The 19537-nt window shown below is 39.7% G+C and overlaps 1 protein-coding gene across 3 annotated transcripts; it reads left to right on the forward strand.

Moving 5' to 3' along the window:
* The first annotated feature begins 150 nt into the window (after positions 1 to 150).
* ikbkg (inhibitor of nuclear factor kappa B kinase regulatory subunit gamma) lies at positions 151 to 17604 on the forward strand. Of its 3 annotated transcripts, XM_089002633.1 has the most exons (14): positions 151 to 485; positions 950 to 1090; positions 2323 to 2582; positions 6957 to 7031; positions 7698 to 7880; positions 8429 to 8490; positions 8728 to 8775; positions 11599 to 11796; positions 11868 to 12020; positions 12750 to 12822; positions 12904 to 13038; positions 13433 to 13569; positions 14115 to 14191; positions 14778 to 17603. In XM_089002633.1, the coding sequence occupies exons 2-14, from the start codon at positions 952 to 954 to the stop codon at positions 14966 to 14968; spliced, it is 1731 nt and encodes a 576-aa protein (XP_088858759.1). In that variant the 5' UTR covers positions 151 to 485; positions 950 to 951; the 3' UTR covers positions 14969 to 17603. The 3 variants fall into 3 exon arrangements, with proteins under 3 accessions (XP_088858759.1, XP_088858773.1, XP_088858764.1); XM_089002647.1 differs by lacking the exon at positions 6957 to 7031 and having other exon boundaries at positions 14778 to 17604; XM_089002638.1 differs by lacking the exon at positions 8728 to 8775 and having other exon boundaries at positions 152 to 485; positions 14778 to 17601.
* Positions 17605 to 19537: the final 1933 nt, after the last annotated feature.

A 19537-nucleotide genomic window follows, 5' to 3' on the forward strand; every position in this document is an offset into this window, starting at 1 on the left:
GTTGCGGTTATTACGACTACACACCATACACAAATAAAAACACCTGTTGCTAAAATGGTAATTATGTTCTTTCACAAATAGCGTGGAAAGGTGCAACTGAACATGTAATAGTCGCCGGGGTGGCGTTCGAATTGTTCTGCCTCACAGTCTAAACTCGGGGTATAACGCATATATTAACAACACTGGCCTTGTCATGTGTTTTACAGTTAACGTCAACCCACACACAACATTTTATTAGAACAAGAAAATAGAGGAGCCGAAGATTAACCGGAGGTCGTCTCCTTGTTAATGGCCACTCCTGGTGTTGTCAACAGGTGCTTTTGAAGCCGTAGCAGTCATTTCCCTGCTAGTTGTGTAAGCTAAATCGCTGGCTGAGTAGCAATAGCCTGCCCGAGCTGGCTTCCACCTGGCTTTCTATCGGCTTGTTCACTAGCGACTCCTTGCCTGTCTGTTCACTGGATAACAACACTGGAAACGAATAAAAGGTAACACAGATCCCCCAACATCTTTTTATAAGCCTATGCTAAAGATGTATTTATCAGTTGATACTTTGTTTCAACACTGCGTGTAAACATGATACACACCGATCCATTCGTGACACCAATTTCCTAAGATTCATTAAAATCAGTAAATTAAACTTGTACCTTTATTTAATCCGCTCTACTTTTTCATGGAAGAAAAGAACGATCTGTGAAGTCTTATTGCCAACTCCCGCTTTTTACTCCATCGTTTTGACGGATGACGTAATGTTTTCTTGCGGTCACCGACGCCGTTCTTTGTGTCCATGTTGGCACTGTAGTGATGATAACATTGCAACCGTTATGGTTCCGACAACCATTCGGTTGTGGTGGATGTTTGAATCACAAACTCAACGAAGGTGTCGCATTAACACATAGTGTTTGTAGGGGCGATAGAATGTTTTGACCTGTGTGTTTACATCTGCATGTAGGAATGGTGCAGCCCCAACCTGATGGCCCACTGCAGTGGGACATGTCAGGAGAGGACAGTGGGGGGGGCCTCAGGGTCCCACCTGAGCTGGCAGCCAATGAAGTGGTCACCAGGTTGCTTGGAGATAATCAGCAGCTCAGAGGTATGTACTCCAACAAGCTCTGTGTTTAGCAAACACAGTTTTCCTGGCAGATGGGAAGCAAATGAAGATTTGTTTCCCCACTTGTCAACCTTTGCCCTTACCAAGCTTTGATATGTTATTTGTGATAGGATTCCTTCAATCATTAGTTTGTGTTACTTTGCAAATGTTGCATTGAGAACATTTCATGTGCATAGTGAGCATCAATTTGTTTGTTTACATAGGTGCTCAATTGTTCAAGTGGGTAATGTGTTTCGCATATACAGTAAAACAGACAGTTGCAAGCGAGATTAAAATTAAAGTAATTTAAAAAAACGAGTGAACACAAGGTACAGATATAGTACCACTTCAACATGTTGTGTTCAACAAAGTTGTGATACCAGAAATATGCTGGATACAGAAAAAAAAACATTTGTATACAAATTATGTGTCCTAACATTCAAAAACCTGGCACCAAAATGATAATTTTTCAAACTTCAATGTTAGTAAAATCCTACTTCAAAAGGTGAAAAATTGTCTCCACCAATGCATTGTACGAGGTGTACCTCGGTGATTCAGGTTTTCAAGACAGATTTAATAAAATATAATTGCATCCGACGTAAAAGCTAGGCCAAAACATACATGCAAATCAAACCTTTGCAGATGGAGGACACTGATTCGCTGTGGCGACCCCTGAAGGGAAAAGCTGAAAGGAAAAGAAGAATTATAATACCTAAAAAAAACATTGCACCACCTGCATGTTAGGGGGTATGTTTGTTAGGGGCTTGGATTTCTTTATTTGGCAAAGAAATCAAAGCAACCCCTTAGTAGCTCTACAGGACCACAAAGCACAATGTAGAACAACTACATTTCTTAGGTATTTTCATTTAGGAAATACCTCTTAAGAAATACCTCTTAAGAATTAAGTCAGCTTCAGCTGTCAAATATGCTAATATGCATGACATACAGCACAGATGAAATTAATGTCCTCTCGGACCCAGCATGCAAGGCACTAATAGTTGGCTAACGTGGCTAAAAAAGACATACAATTGACAACAGACTATACATGTAATTTCTGAATGTAAAGTGAGGTAGTCTCGTATGTAAAGTGAGGTAGTGACGTATGTAAAGTGAGGTAGTGAAATATATAAAGTGATATATTGTAGTAATGCAATGTAATGCTTTGATCAATAACTTCTACTTAATAAATTGATTTTGTGCATCCATTTAATCACTTGTACCCTTTCCCCTTTCAGAGGCCTTGCGGCGGAGTAACTTTGCCTTGCGTCAGCGCTGTGAAGAGATGGAGGGTTGGCAGAGAAAGACGAGAGAGGATAGGGAATTTCTCAGTTGTCGTTTCCAAGAGGCAAGGGCCCTGGTGGAAAGGCTGGCGCGAGAGAACCACTCTTTACATGGCCTGGTCAATGGACCGGCCTCCTCATCCAACCACTGCTGTAGCTCCAGCCAGACTGAAAGTTCTTTTTCAACAAAAAATGGCCCACTTCATGCACCACAGGTTGGTTTATTCATAAAATTCATCAATACCCAATTATATATATATATATATATATCTCGATATTTTTTCGGACTCCCTTGAATATCGATATAACGAGACTTTACTGTATATATATATATATATATATATATATATATATATATATATATATATATATATATATATATATATATGTATATGTATGTATATATATATATATATATATATATATATATATATATATATATATATATATATATATATATATATATATATATATATATATATATATGTGTGTGTGTGTGTGTGTGTGTGTGTGTGTGTGTGTGTGTGTGTGTGTGTGTATCAGTGACGTGCGGTGAGGTTCATGGCTGGTGAGGCACTGACGTCATCATAGTCAGATTTACAAACATATGAACTCTACAGAGTAGTTTATTCACCATTTGATTGGCAACAGTTAACGTATTTTGTTTAAAATTTCATGTCAGCATTCTTTATATATACAAACTGGAGCATAGAAAAAAAAAATAAAAAAAACCTTTTTATCGTGTTACCTTTACTTGTAAATGAAGTCCATGCTACGCTCCTTCTGAAGAAAGGCATCGATAACTTCTTTGTAGAGGCCTTCCTTATCTTTCTTCAGTTTTAAAAGTCTCTCTGTCGCTACGGAGATCACTGCCAGTGAAGAAAGTCGTCCTTGATCAGTCCTGTTCCGACTGTATGTTTTCAGTGCTGAGAATGAAAATCTCGTCTACTTCTACAGCAACAAATGGGGCTGCACCGATCTCCTTTTTAATGTCATTTCTAATGACATCACCAACTGCTTCAATTAAATCGTTCTGTGTTCTGTTTCACAGGCTAGAAAATACAGTGGATGTCCCAAAATGACTCGCTAGCCTGTCATCTTTCTCAGCGAAAGCATGTAATAGTTCAACATAGTTGCCACGATTAGCAGAGCCTTTACTTTCATCATTTCCATGAAATGGAAATGATGTTGTTTGGCAAGGAAGCAGGTGGCATTGATGAGAAATTTTAAAATCTCCCGGTTCTCCTTTACCTTAGCATTGTGGATGCTGATGTTGAGTCTTCGCTCATTTTTGATGAGGCTCCGTTGTAAATTTTTCAGGTCGCAATATCCCAAGTGTCACAAGTTGAGAACAGAAGGAACAGAAGGCAGGAAAAGCAGAAAAGGCGGTTTCTTGCTGGACATCCACACAGCCAGCCTTTTCGTGTGTACCAGTCCGCCTGAAAAGAGCGAGTATTGTGTCCCGTTGTCTGAAGCAAACCTTTTAGCTCCGGTGTTGGTCTTCCTTTAATTATTACCTCCTGCTTCGATTGAAAGTCCAGTTTAGAAAATTCTTTCAATTTAGATATGTAATCCTCCATTCTGAAAGTGAGGCCAAGCAACACGAAAAAATGACTGCAGGGTTGCACATTACTTGCTAACTGTTTACTGTAGCTTTCTGTCTCTAATTCTGTTATTCTGCAGACGTGGAGTCGGAAGTATCTCTGGAATCACAAGCGCCCCCTGTCATGAGCCGGGAGAACTGTTTGACTCACCTACGCACAGCGTTTTGATAAAAATAAAACAAAATAAACAGTGTAGTACAGTGTTTATAATGTACAATGACTCTACATTATATACAGCAGCTAAACTGTAGAAATTTAGTTCATATACTAAACGTGTTTGAACGCTTTAATCGCGATATGCAGAAGGACAGCAATGCGGTCTCACTGCAGAGCAAGCCAGCACAGTAAGCATAGTGATTGCGCAATCCATGTTGAGGCTCAGCCGGCTGCTGCCTCACCGCTCGTCTCTACTTTTTGAAAAAAATCCTAAAACGATGAAGTTCAATGGACAAGAACTTTAAAGTACAAATCACTAAATACATATAACTGTTTAATTTATTTTTTCATTTGATATTTCCATGACAGCTTTCCATGATGACAGATGAGGTACTACCTCACCTGCCTCCCCTGACTGCACGTCACTGATGAATATGAATGCATATGCATGGCAACACATTAAGCATTTTGTTTGGAAAGATGAAGTAGGTTATGTGTTTCCAGTGTGGGCTTGTTTCATACTACTGGGACACCCTGTGAAGGAAAAAGCTTAAATCTTTAAATGTCTTATATCAGGTGTTCGTGTAATAGGAATACTGAGTAGTTTCGTACTAATGGTACTAATTGGTGTAACCATCATCCCATGTTACTCAGACAGTTAGAACAACACCCTCATCCTGGCTGTTCGTATATGATTATCATTATTATTATTATTATTATTATAGGTTGTTGCTTTTTTCATAAATTCAGTTCTGTATAAACACAGAAAGGTCAACAAACCATGGATTGAATGGATTGGATTTGATTGGATTAGCCTTTAATAGTCTCGCAGTGGAGAAATGTACATTTCACAGCAGCAAAGTGATGAAAGTAAGAGGAAAGAAAAGGAAGAAGTTGAAAAACAAAATACAGGAGCTGTTGTAAAGGCAGCCACTCTCGCGGCGCCACCTTGAAGGCAAAACAACAACAAAAAAAATCATGTGACACAACAACACAAAAGACACAGACAGTCATTCAATCTTTATCACTTTGTGCAATCTCGTTGTGTTTGTTGTATGAAGCAGTTGAAAGAGGAGAGGATCAAAGTGTCCTTTTCACCATTGGATCAGGGACGTCATGGTGAAATGTGCACGTCTGCTACAAGCTAAATGTTGAAAGCAAAGAACGAAGCTGTATCATCCATTGACGAAAAGAGACGCATATTTCCTGTCCCACGTAAATCCACTTCAAATCCGAGTCCGGTCTTTTCTTCTTATCGTGGGCTCCTCAGGCCATGCATCCATCCACAAGGATGCATTTGGGCGGCACCCTTGCGCCATTTATCGAAGAAAAGGTTTCTTCAGCCGTCAACTGTACTTCTTTGAAGGTGTGGGACGTGTTCGGCACAGGGACCTATCAGAGCAGAGGTCTGGCACGGCCACCTCTGTTCATTCGGGATATAGGGCCAGGGTTACCAGCACAACATTAGTTTTCTGACAAAGCTCTTTGGATGAGGAGCGAAACACCCGACACTTTCAAAGAAGTACAGATGACAGCTGAAGAAACCTTTTCCTCTATGGACAACTCCTGTCTTATAATCACCTTGCATTTGTTTTGGTGCGTTCCAAAGTTGTTGTAGAGGGTTATCTAGGGCTTTTCTGTGATTCGTCGGAAACTACCGAAAGGGCTAATCGAATATTCAAATACCCATGGTGCATTGCATTATTTACATCAAACATGGTTGCACTATGGAGCGTTAGAACACGAGTAAAACTCTAAAAGACATTAAAAACAGGCAGCAAACAAACATATTCTCGTTTTTTAAGAAATTTCGATTTTTTAAATATGAATACATTATTTTACTTGAATTAAAATTGTTTGTTGATGTATTAGAAATATAGATTTAACTCAAATAATGGTTTTACATTTGCAATTTAGAAATATAATGCTCCAATTAATGTATTTTGGTTTATTTCAAACAGTTCTGTATACATGTACTTCAACAATCTAGTTAGATCAATTTAGCCCCCTTTTCAGACATAAGGGAGACAACCGGCCCCCTTTTTTAATTTCCCAGATGCATCCTTGCATCTAGCTGCAAACTGTCCCAACAACACCGACCTTTCCGCTAAACAAAGTGGGGTTGTAAATGCTGCCCATTGCATGCGCAAAAAGCACAATCGCCCAGAGCTGTCCAACGATGTCAGTCAAATGGCACTGACTGTATCCACCCCGGTCAAGGATAACGCTTTGTACTGATGTCACAACGTTTACTGTGAAAACTATAAAGGACATTGAAACGACAACATTACAATAAGTTCGACAAAACATTCAATCAATAAGGAAATTAATAACGTACCGTGTGCACCTTGCTAACCGAAAGTAGATAAACGTTGACATCGACTTTAGACTGTCGTTCTCTATAAATAAAGTATCGAAGACGATTTTGAGAAAAAAAACACACATCTAAAGGTTCGCATAGAAACGTTAAACATTTTTACAGAACAACAAGCCCAAATAAATTATATTTTTGTTGTCATGGCAATCAATGACAAGATACCCGCCAGTTACACTGACGTTCCTGCCAAATCAAAAACAGTGCTGGCATATACGTGCTGCCGAAAAGGCGCAACCGCTCAGCAGAGTCACCTTCTTGATGAATGTTGTAGCCAATAATGCTGAAAAACAATCAGTATCAATTCCACATGACGCACAATAATTCAAAGTGAGAAAAACACAAAAACAAAAAACAGGGCTCGTGAGAGCAATTGCTGACGGCTGCCTACTCGGGCGCCATGTAAAAAAACACTATCAAATAAGCACCTTGAGTTAATTTCATTTTTCCTTCAGATAGTTGATCAACGGGAAAAGATGACAGTGGAGGAAGCAGATCAGCACACACAGACAACTCCCCTTCGTAGCTTGGTAAGATTTTGAGTGGACAACTAGAGCATGCTCTGTGGGTTCTTATGTAGTTGTATCCTTTCCATCTAATGAGCATGTCTGTTCCAGGGTGATGCAAGTGTATGTAGCTCCGTGAGTAGTGCCCTCCCGACCCCCCTACCTCCCTTACCGAGGTATTGGGTGGTTCAGTGGGGAGGGAAAATGGCCAAGTGAGACAGCTCACTCCAACTCTTTTTCCCAATCTTACCGTCTTTGCTGCTGCCGCTTCTAGATGTTGATTTCATACCACGTAATACAGGTCATCTGTGAGACTAAAATCATGACCAAATGATATTGCAGGTGCAAATCAAAATGGATCCCTCTAGTTATGTTGACCCTAATTCTCCAGAGCCATTGTTCGTGAGCGAAACAGTGCTATACATCCAGTAAAAGGCTTTGTGGGAATTTCTGGTTTTTACAACAAGGCAAAGTCTTTCATAGTAATGCACTCTTTGCACCAATGAGCTCAAATTCTCCTTATCGGTCCACTCATATGCTGGGTTGTCTGATGAATTAGAGCAGTGATACTTTTGGATTGTCTGCTCAGTAGCTCATCATGAGCTTACTGTATGATTAATTTCTAATCCACCTTCCTTCCCTGCATCCACTCATTCAGAATTCTGTCACATTGCATTTTTTTCTCTGCAGCCTGTCCAATATGCAAATGACTTCCTGCAAGTGAAGAGCCACAAAGAAAAGCTGGAGGAAGCCCTGCGCGATCTGAAAAAGAAAAATGAACAGCTGGAGAGGCAGAGGGACGAAGGCGAAAAGGAAAGAGAGAGAATGCGTTGCTGCGTTGATCAGCTGGCGGCCAAATTGGCCCAGGCACAGGTATTGGTGATCCACTAAGGCCAACATTGCACATTAGCAACTTGGAACTGATTGATTCCGCAGTTCAAAGTGTTGTTTCCACTGATGTGCACTTCTTAAATCTCAATCATGGCTGTGAACCAAGAGGCGTTAGTTTATAAAGTTGCATCAACGTTGGCAACTTAGTGATTCGGTTGCAAAATAAGCAACGGCTTTACCCTTTGCCAAGAAACAGTAAAATTGAATAAAGCCATTGTCACATTTTTTCCTCATTTGATATTGACACACTCTAGTTGTAGCCAACACAGTCAATCACACGGAATACTGCTCCAAGATACGATGCATCAAAGTTGCTAAGGGTGCCACAACCTGTTATTAGTCTCAATGGGCAATTAGTTTTTCACATGGACACAGGTAGGTTCGAATTTTTTTCTGTCTAAATAAATGAAATTAGGATTTAGAAACTGCATTTTTCGTGGTGCTGTACACCCCAAGACCCAAAAGATGATAAAGGGCATCAGTAAATGAATGAATGAATGAACAGTGCTGTACATGAATGTATTTGACAGGCAAGCAGCGTCACTGAAGAAGCCGGTCAACATCGCAGTGAAGCCAAGCACTCCTCTGACTGGTATGATGTTTTATGACAATTTATTTGTTCAGGTTTTTAATTAACACAACTAAAATTTCCAGTGTGCCAACAGTGCTGTTCAGTTAATCTGAACACATAATAGAATCTTTGGGTGAAACATCCAAGAGTGCTTGTCGTGTTGTTGTTTTTTTATTGCTGCAATTAAAGCCTTGTGTTTTATTTTTTTTTTTTGCTATATCTACTTCCTTCTCCTTTCATTCCTGCTCCTTGTCCCAGCTCTAGCCTGGCAAAACTCACAGAGCAACTCCAGGCCACCCAGGGCAGGTGAGCCCACAGCTCTGTGTGGCTTTTCTTCCTGGTCAAACGCATGTTCAACCCGCAACTGTCTTCTTCACTGTACCTGCTTCTGTCTTTATGTTTTGTTGTTTTTTCCCCTCAATATTGTGAGCCACATGCCCATAACATTTTGTTTATTTATTTACTTTTATCGCTGTGTATCTTTGAGTACGTTGGACATGGCACCAGCCATTGTGTCAAGAGGTACAGTTTCATGGCAACATGACCATGTGTGTGTGTGTGTGTGTGTGTGTGTGTGTGTGTGTGTGTGTGTGTGTGTGTGTGTGTGTGTGTGTGTGTGTGTGTGTGTGTGTGTGTGTGTGTGTGTGTGTGTGTGTGCGCGCGCGCGTGTGTGTGTGTGTGTGTGTGTGTGTGTGCGCGTGTGTGTGTGTATGTATGTCTGTGTATATATATATATATATATATATATATATATATAACTTAATTGGTTCCCAGACAGAGTGTGTAAGGCGAAAAGTGTGTATCTCAAAAAAAAAAAGTCCCATAGGAAACCATTAAAATGGGAATAATCAGTTCCCGGGTTTCCATAAAATATAGTTTTTAACTAAATAAGCCTTAAAACTACACACAACATACCTTATTCTATGTATAATAAATGTGCTATTGTATTGTAATGAAAGAAATACACTGCATTGTATCATAAAGTCACAAAGAGAGGCACATTACATGAGGACTGTAATTAAAGAAATAAACTGTGCTGTAATTTTATTTTATTTTTTCAACTTCTTCGATTGCTCGAGACCGTCGCTTTGAGAGCACAGAAACACCTTTTGCAACAGACGCACCTTTGATGGCTTCTGTGTTCCGGAGAATTGGAGCAATGGTTGACTTAGCATAGCCGTGCTTGGACACTAAATCACACAAACGCACACCTCGTTCGTGTTTTTCAATTATCTCCTTCTCAGCGACGGTGATTTTATTTTATGTCTTTCTGGGCTGAACACGAGCCTGTGGTGGGGTTTTTTTTCGGTCCCATCATAGTAAAATTATCAGCAAAAAGCTCCAAGGAGGCGATCGACGTGTGCATTCAATGAGAGGGGGTGTGGAAAGTAGCGCCGGCTGGAGCGCTGTTCGGTCCTGTGCTTCCGCCGAAGATCATTCCGCCAGCCGTAGTGGGTGTGTATTATGAAAATAGTGCTTACTATAAGGTTTAATTTTCATAAATTAGAGGTTCTTAAGACGAAAAGTTTGTAAGATAAGGTGTTTGTAAGTTGAGGTCTCACTGTGTGTGTGTGTGTATATATACATTCTTCTTCTTCTTTTCCTTTCGGCTTTTCCCTTCAAGGGGTCGCCACGGCGAATCAGTAACCTCCATCTTCAGAGGTATGATACGCATGTTTGTTTTGGCCCAGCTTTTACGTCGGATGCCCTTCCTGACACAACCCTTTGTATTTATCCGGGCTTGGGACCGGCACAAGAAGACTTATGTCCCTTTGTGGCTACAGAACAAGCAACACACTCAGTAAAAGGCTCCCAAACACAAAATGTTCATGAGCACAGCAACAGTCAAAAAAGCAAAACACCACCACCACCATTTGATGACAATGCATATATATATATATATCCTTCCTTTCATCACTTTGCTGCTGTGAAATGTAAATTTCTCCACTGTGAGACTAATAAAGGCATATCCAATATATATATATATATATATATATATATATATATATATATATATATATATATATATATATATATATATATATATAGTTGCTGCTATGACACACAACGCTTTAGTCGTGTTGTGTGTCGTTTTGTTGTTACTTATATCCTGCGTTCCTTTGTGTTTGTTTGATTGCATGTGTGGGGGTGTGTGCCGCATATCTTTTTTACTTTGTTGCTGTGATGTGTTACTTTGAATAAAACATATAGGCAAGCTCCTCTTCCATTTTTTGAAAGCGAAATGAACACCTCGCCTCAAACAATGACTATGTGGAGTGACATTCTCCTCTTAGCAGTTGGGAATTAATTTTGACTTATAAATGATAGAAGTCAGTTGACAATTTGTGAATTTAGTAGGCTGATCAGGCAAAACAAATGCGTCAGTAGTTACCTTCATCTTTAACAAAGGAAACGCAAAACTTGATTTACTGTCCACGGGTGACAAAACACATGCAAATAAACACTGCATCAAGAAAAATAGGCATACTGTATAGTAATGATTACCATTAGAGCTGAATGGTGAGTATAGTTTTTGCTTTTTTGAATGTTGCTGTGCCAATGACCATTTTGTGTTTGGGAGCCTTTGACTGAGTCAGTTGCTTGTTCTGTAGCCACAAAGGGACATAAGTCTTCTTGTGCCGGTCCCAAGCCCGGATAAATACAGAGGGTTGTGTCAGGAAGGGCATCAGACGTAAAAGCTTGGCCAAAACTAACATGCGGATCAAACCCCTAAAGATGGAGGACACTGATTTGCTGTGGCGACCCCTTGATGGGAAAAGCCGAAAGAAAAAGAAGATGACCATTTTCCATTTTGCCTGACACATTATTCATGCCCTTTTCTACTGTTTCAATTGATGAAAATGACTTTGATGCCAGATGTTACGTTATCATTCTTCAGCTTGTGTTCCCTGGAAAAAATCAAATTGAGGATCAATAATACTCTTTTTGATCTTTTCTTTCCATTTCCCCAGTCATTGTCATACTTAATGCATGATTAGATTTCATTAAACATTTATTGGAATTATTTCAGTGCCGTATTTCTGATGATTTTTTGGGAGATATGTATTTATATTTAATTTTTAAATGAAGAATTATGTGAATAATTAATTATGATTCAATAAATAATAGGTATCGTGAGTTAGAGGAAAAGCTCGATTACCTGCAGAAGTGTTCTGCTCAACGTGACCGAATCGAGGCTCTGCTGAAGCAAAAGGACAAGGACTGCGAGGCTCTCAAAGCTCAGGCTACATCTCTCTTAGCAGAACTGAATGAGAGGCAGAGCTGCCTGAACAAATGTGAGCAAGAACGCAAAATGCTGGAGGACAAGTAAGCAATCACTCATGGGGCAAACCTGAGATCTATAAGACAATGTGTAAGTGTGAGCTCATGATGCGCAGGCTGTGTAGTAAGCTGAAAGCCCTGCAAGTGGCAGAGCAAGAACTGGAGCAGCAGAGGAATCAGCATCATGTGAACATGGACAAGCTTATGTTGCAGAATCAGAGCTTGGAGCAAGCCCTCAAGACCGAGAGAAATGTTGTCACTGTGGAAAAGTACGGACACACACATGCACATGGACATGCACTTGCGCACACTCACTTTCTTTCCAACAATCTGCACGGTTGTTTCGATATGCTGAAAAATACAGACAACCCCAAACATTTCAGCCAGGGGTGCCCAAGTCTGACCCCGGAGAGCCCCTTTCCAGCCATTTTATGTTTTCCTCCTCCAACAAATCTGATTCAAATGATAATGATTGTTATCAGCTACTGTTAAATTGAGTTTTCACTGTATGTGATTTTCCTCAGAAACTGTCTATTACTCAAATGTAATATTTTTTAAATCGGGAATATTGGTATTGCAAATGGGGAGTTTGCAGTCTGATGCTACGAACATGATTTGAGTTTGACCTTACTTCACAAATCCTCCTCCTCCTACAGGGGCTACATTGGTACCATGATTTATTTCTAATAGCATTCGAACACTAAATGTAAAACAAAATTTTGCTTTTTTTTCTCTGCGGTTTCTGAAAAATCAATTAGAGGTACAAGACCATCTCATTTCATCTGTGCTGTATGTCATGCATATTAGCATATTTGACAATAAAGCTAACTTTGACTTTTGACTTTGAAGACTAGGCCCTAATAGGGCTGTTATTTCACAGATCATTTTTCACAGACCAATTTACTTATGAACTTCTGTTAGCTCATATTGACAATTTTAACACACATTTACACCCCCCTTTAACGAAATGCTGGTGTAATTTTCTTCTTGTTTCTTAGGAAAAAACTTACACAGCTTCAACATGCTTACACGTGTCTCGTTCGAAGCTATGATTCTATACTCAAAAATGAGGTATGTACCCAGACAACTTGTCCTACCAATACCCGGTTTATGTTATCACTGCCATCTTGATGTACCACCCATGTTTTCCAGGGAGGAGATATGTGCAGTCGACTGGAGGAAGCCGAGAGAGCACTGGCCCTCAAGCAGGACTTGATTGATAAACTAAAGGAGGAGGTAGAGCAGCAAAAAGGTTCACTGGAGACTGTTCCTGTCCTGACTGCGCAGGTACAATTGAACACTGTTGTCGGCCCCCACTTTCATGGGCCTGAATAACGGGGCACTTTATAGGTGGGGGTTGTTAAATTAAATTTTTTGAAACAGCTAAAAAATCTCCAAACCTATACAGCGCGTCAGAATTTGCTATAGCTCTTTTTGGTTATCAGCTAAGCAGGAAATCTCTGTTTGGACAGTCAGTCAGTTGTTCGCAATCAGAATCAAAATCAGAAAGCCTTTAATAGTCCCACAATTGGGAAAATTGCAGTCCACAGCAGCAATTTGAAAGGGGGCGGGGGGCGTGAAAACCATCGTTAACCATTAGTTTGACATTGCTATAAAACCGACATGACCATACAACTTGGTTCAATAACCTGCCTTCTTCTCCACCTTAATCTATTTTCAGGCTGAGATCTACAAAGCAGATTTCCTTGCAGAACGAGAAGCAAGGGAAAAACTAAACCAGAAGAAAGAAGAGCTGCAGGATCAGCTGCATCATGCTTTGGCGGAGATTGATAGGCACAAACAGGAAGCCACATCCCGGTAAATATATCTGTCCAAAAAAAAAATTAACTCTCCTCTTTACTGTGATTGCAGGTACAGATTATTGGATTGGATTGGATTTATATTTCACAGCAGCAAAGTGATGAAAGGAATGAAAGTAGAAAAACAAAATACATGAGCTGCTGGAAAGTCAGCCACTCTCGTGCTGCTGTCTTGAAGTCAAAAGAACAAAAAAAAGTATATAACAACAACATGACAACACAAAGACACAGAGAGTCATTCATTCTTAAGCACTTTCTGTACCCTCTTTGTTATACGAAGCAGATCCACACACTTTGAGGAAGTCGAGAGAATTTGCTTCGGATTTTGAGATCCTGACATTCATTTTGAACTATGGTGCATTAATAGGATGCTGTATCAGCATCCTATTAATCATTTACTGCAATTATCAAATCGAGATTTTGGCACGTTTAAGATGAAATGGAGATCAAAGATCTCCATTTCCTTTATCATGCTACAACAGTAAACTTAGCTTTATGTCTGAAGTAGGTTCATAAAAGTAACCACATCTTCCACTGTTTCAGGGCACGTATGGAGCAGATGAAGCTGAGGCATCAGGATGACTTTCCGACACGGGTTCCACACATTCCGCCTCCACAAGGTACACTACTAATGGATAATGCTATGAATATTCTCATCTTTCTGATTTTCCCTTCAAGGGGTCGCCACAGCGAATCAGTGTCCTCCATATTCAGAGGTTTGATTCGCATGTTTGTTTTGGCCAAGCTTTTACGTCGGATACAACACAACCCTCTGTATTTATCCGGGCTTGGGACCGGCACAATAAGACACTGGCTTGTATCCCCTTGTTGCTACAGAACAAACAAGCTCTATGAACTAAATAAAGAGGAAGATACTCAGTAAAAGGCTCCCAAACACAAAAAGGTCATTGGCACAGCAGCATTCAGAAGCAAAACTAATGCTATGAATGATCTTATGAAACCTAAAATAACGTCAACATTTTAATACTAGGAAAAAAGTAACCTAAACAATGCAGTTTATATTGTGTATTCTGTTTCAAAATCTTTATGGCTCTCTTGTTTTTAATTTAACTGTTGTACACATTTGTGCATTTGAAGACAGAGCAAGTTTATGTTTTACATTGAAAAAAATGTTACCGTATAACAGCAAAAAGATTTCTGAAAAGTTTGTCACTGAGAGGAAACTGCTTATGCTCAATTGTCCAGGTGGATTTTCTGCCGGAGCTTTCAACACAGCACCGCCTCCATCATTGTACCGCAACCCTGGATTGGTGCAGCCTAGTGATCAAGGGGCAGCAGGGGTAGAGGATCTGCCAGACTTATGTTGTCCTAAGTGCCAGTACCACGCTCCAGATATGGACACACTCCAAATCCATGTTATGGACTGTATACAGTAACATATTCTGTGTTCATCTTCCCTTCAATAATCATACATCGACCAGCCATACCATTATAGACAATGATGGTGGAATTGAACAACAGAAACCTTGTTACAATAGCACCTGTCATGCATTAAGATTTTAGACCTGGGTATGTTTCGAATTTGCACGAAAAGTTTGATTTGAGGTAATATCTCTGCGGGAGTGGCTAGTACTTACCTTAAGCGATCTGAGAATGGACATCGAGTGACCCAACAACAGGTTAATGGGCGATAAATGTAACTGGTCCACAGAAAGGTACTAAAGCACAAACCTGTTTATTTTATTCTTGTGTAGAAATAACCTGTCCTGTTTGGCTGCTTAGACAGGCAGCAATGGTAGCTCGGTCTGCCTTTTCATGACATAACTGCTTTGCTGTACACCTGGAGTGTTCAATATAATCACTCTATTATTTGTACAATGTAACAGATAGGAGGGGGAGGCAATGTGACCGGTATGTAGTAGCTATGCACTGTCAGTCACCCTTGTATAGAAAGATTAAATATTGTGGATTTTTTTTATGTGGGTCTAACACCAAAGTCCAGGTGTTGACTTGGCAGCCAAAGTCCAAACACTTAAGATTCATTTGAGGTCCTTTCAGTACTTGAGAGTAGGTACCAACCCAGCGTCACATATCTAACTAGTCTGACGTTAATATTTGGGGTCCCGATACACCATCAAAGGTTTTGTGGTGTTCATGTCAGAGCTGTTTTAGCTTTGATACAGTATTAATCGAAAGGTTATAGTGATGTGGCTGATCGGTGCAGATGAGGTAAGAGCTCCCTTTCCAGCTCAATTATGTAGCTGGGTTAAACAGTTTTGTCGTCGCACCTTACTTGCACTTAAATGCAATACGCATTTAAAGTTGACCTAATATGGATGCTTAAAATGATGATGATGATAAGAAGCAAGATATGCCAAACGCAGGACGTGTCTTGTGAACAGAAGAAGAAATGAAAGCTTTGTTTTCATTGAGACCTGGTCCACCCATTCATTATCTGCTGTACCTTCCCCGCCTCCTCAATTCTGTCCTTTTCTACTCTATTTTGTCGTTGCTTTTCCCTGGTCCTGCTTACCTTTTAAAAGTAATTCTTTGCCAGTGGCTCGGCAAAAAAGATCTGCGTTTTCAGTTTTTTTGTCAATCCCTGATACCTTTTCCTTTCGTGCTTTCACTTAAAGGACAACCGAAGTCACTTTTTTGTTTCCTAACTGATATTAGAAAAACGTTTTATAGCATCTAAAATACCCAAAATACACAGTATGATATTTTTATTCACATGCAAAACACCAATAAAAATGACTTAGTGTTCAAAATCTGCAAAAAATTGAGCTGCGAATTGGGCATTTTCAGACAGTCCCGCCCCCAGTTCGTGACGTCACGCCAAGACGTCTTGCATTGGTGGAGAATCAAAACAATGGCTTCAGATTCGGAGAATATGCTTTCTTGTTACACATCCAGTTATGAATATGATTCAAATAGTTCTGAAGAGGAAAGCATACGTTTGCAATCGATTAAAGAATTTATTCCGTGCCATTTTGAGGCAACATTGGGGGGAAATGGATCACCAAAAAAGAGGCAGAAAATGGCGACCGAGCTCCTGTGAGGAATTAATCAGCCCGTTTCCACAGGCTGATAAATTCCTTATATGGAGCTTGGTCGCCCTCTTCTGGCTCTTTTTGGCGCAACATGACGTTTTCAGACCAAACAAGCACAGCAAAATGCATTGATGTGATGGAAGGACTGCTACAGTGTGTCCTTTTTCTTCGGTCAGGGGCGTTCCTTCAGTGACGTCACGTACGGACTCGTCACCAACTCAAAAACAAGATTTCCGGAATATTCAGCGCGAGTCTTAAAATGTAAAATATAGCTATATGCGGTGGAATCTGTAAAATACGCTCAGTAGAAGTCATTTGAAGCCATTTTACAAATTATGGACACAACTTGTCCGGAGACGTCGGTTGTCCTTTAATTCTGCTGAGATAGTGGTATCCTAAAGAAGGAATGGCTGACGTGTATGGAATTAAATGTGTTTGTGAATTGTATCATCAATTGTTATTTAACAATAGTTCATCTATGGACCTGCACCATACCTTTAAGAAAAAAAACAACAGTAAAATAATTTTTATCATCACCCTGAAGGGTAAACGTGAGCGAATAACCCATTGAGCTTTAAATTAAGGTGTATATTCAAATACTGTATGTTTTGGTCATTCATGTTGCGAGTCTACGTTACCTCAAAACATATCTGTCTAAGATGGTTTAACTGAGTGGACAAAGTAGCCGTTCTCTTTGGAATGTGTCGATGTATACTATTGACTACACCACTGCTATATCACTGAGAACCTTTATTGTGTACACTTCTTCCCTGTAGCTATCAATTTTGAATGTAAAAAGTATTGAGGTTAACGTTTTTTTGTGATTATTGTCTGTTATGATAGATGATCTTTGTTGGTGTAATTATAATTGTTTCAATCCGTTGACAAATTCCAAAATAAATCAAATGTTCATTGGCTCACACAAGATGCATTTATACCATAAAACTCTGGGCTCAAAGTTGGCCATTTTTGGCAATTGTGTTGTTGACACATTGCCATTGTGCTTAAAATACAATACCTAAGGAAGTTGAAGTATTCTTGAATAAACGTATCCATTTTGATGGTTATTTGATAGAGCGATTAAACTAATTAAGTACGTCATGAATCACATATAACCAAAGAACCTTGAATCAAGCATGTTATGTTCATATGCTTTTATTTTTAATTTGCTTTTAATAGCGCTGTTACCTGCTTGTGCTAAATGCTGCAATCTAGAGGCTCAATTACAAACAGCAAATTAGTATATGAGTACTGTACCGGTAATTGAAAGAGCCGACCCCAATTTTCTAAAAAAAATGTAAATGTGAAGAGATTTAGTGAAATTAATTGCTGTTATACGTAAAGAACATCGTCCACGGTTGCCCCTACATTTTTAACATTTGGACACCCGGATTGAGTGAACGCTGGCGCGTGTGGCTGCCGCTTATCCTGTGACTGTAAAGTGACCTTGAGAGTTTTGAAAGGCGCGTATAAATGAAATCTATTATTATTATTATTATTATTAATTATTATTATTTGAAAGCGAAATGAACACCTAGCCTCAAGCACAACAATGACTATGTGGAGTGACATTCTACTCTTATCAGTTGGGAATTAATTTTGACTTATAAATGATAGAAGTCGGGTGACAGTTTGTGAATTTAGTAGGCTGATCAGGCAAAACAAATGCGTGAGTAGTTACCTTCATCTTTAACAAAGGAAACGCAAAACTTGATTTACTGTCCACGGGTGACAAAACACATGCAAATAAACACTGCATCAAGCAAAATAGGCATACTGTATAGTAATGATTACCATTAGAGCTGAATGGTGAGTATAGTTTTTGCTTTTTTGAATGTTGCTGTGCCGATGACCATTTTGATTTTGGGAGCCTTTGACTGAGTCAGTTGCTTGTTCTGTAGCCACAAAGGGACATACGTCTTCTTGTGCCGGTCCCAAGCCCGGATAAATACAGAGGGTAGTGTCAGGAAGGGCATCCGACGTAAAAGCTTGGCCAAAACAAACATGCGGATCAAACCTCTAAAGATGGAGGACATTGATTTGCTGTGGCGACCCCTCCCCTTGATGGGAAAAGCCGAAAGGAAAAGAAGAAGATTATTATTATTATTATTATTATTATTATTATTATTATTATTATTATTATTATTATTATTATTATTATTATTATTATGTGTTCAATCAGCCATCCATGCATGTTTTTAGAATGTGGGAGGAAACCAGAGTACCCAGTGACCGCTTCACTGTGAGGTTGACGTGCTAATCCCTGGAGCACTGGGCCATCCTGTGATAGAAACACTCCCATATATTTCAAAAAAGCATGTTTCACACATATCAGATGTTGAATTTCAAAATAAAAATAGCCCCTGAACAAAAGCAACCGACCCAATTAAGGACGACACAAGGGTGTTTCATTAACATCAGAAATGTCATTTAAAAAAAGTTGTCATCGGGCAGCCTGGTAGTCGCGTGGTTAGCACGCTGACTTCACAGTACGGAGGCCATAAGTTCAAATCCCGCTCCGGCCCCACTGTGTGAACTTTGCATTTTCTCTCTTCTCCAAGTCCTCCGCTCAATCACCCTTGCATGGCAGGCCAATTGAACACTGTAAATCATTGGTCACCAAACTATGGCATGCGGGCCATATGCGGCCCGTCAGCACATTTGGCCCGGCCCCCTAAACAATACCAGAGATGCTATCAGATTTTTTTCTTATTTGGCCTCCAGGAAAAAAAAATCATTTTACAAGTCAAACGTCGGTTTTCGATCATTATCTGTTCCTATTTTAATCGATGTAATCAATGTATGTTGTTTATAATCGTGATTGAACAAAACAAACACCCCTGCTCACAATAGAACGCTCAAGGAGTCGGTCACAATGCGCCACAACACAAGAAATTGACGTATGAGGAAGTGGAGGGGAGTCCGGTGGTACATTCAGATGCGCTCAGTTTG

Source organism: Hippocampus bargibanti, linkage group LG01 (genome assembly GCF_051943395.1).
Source record: "Hippocampus bargibanti isolate YZ-2025 linkage group LG01, ASM5194339v1, whole genome shotgun sequence".
NCBI classification, from domain to species: domain Eukaryota; kingdom Metazoa; phylum Chordata; class Actinopteri; order Syngnathiformes; family Syngnathidae; genus Hippocampus; species Hippocampus bargibanti.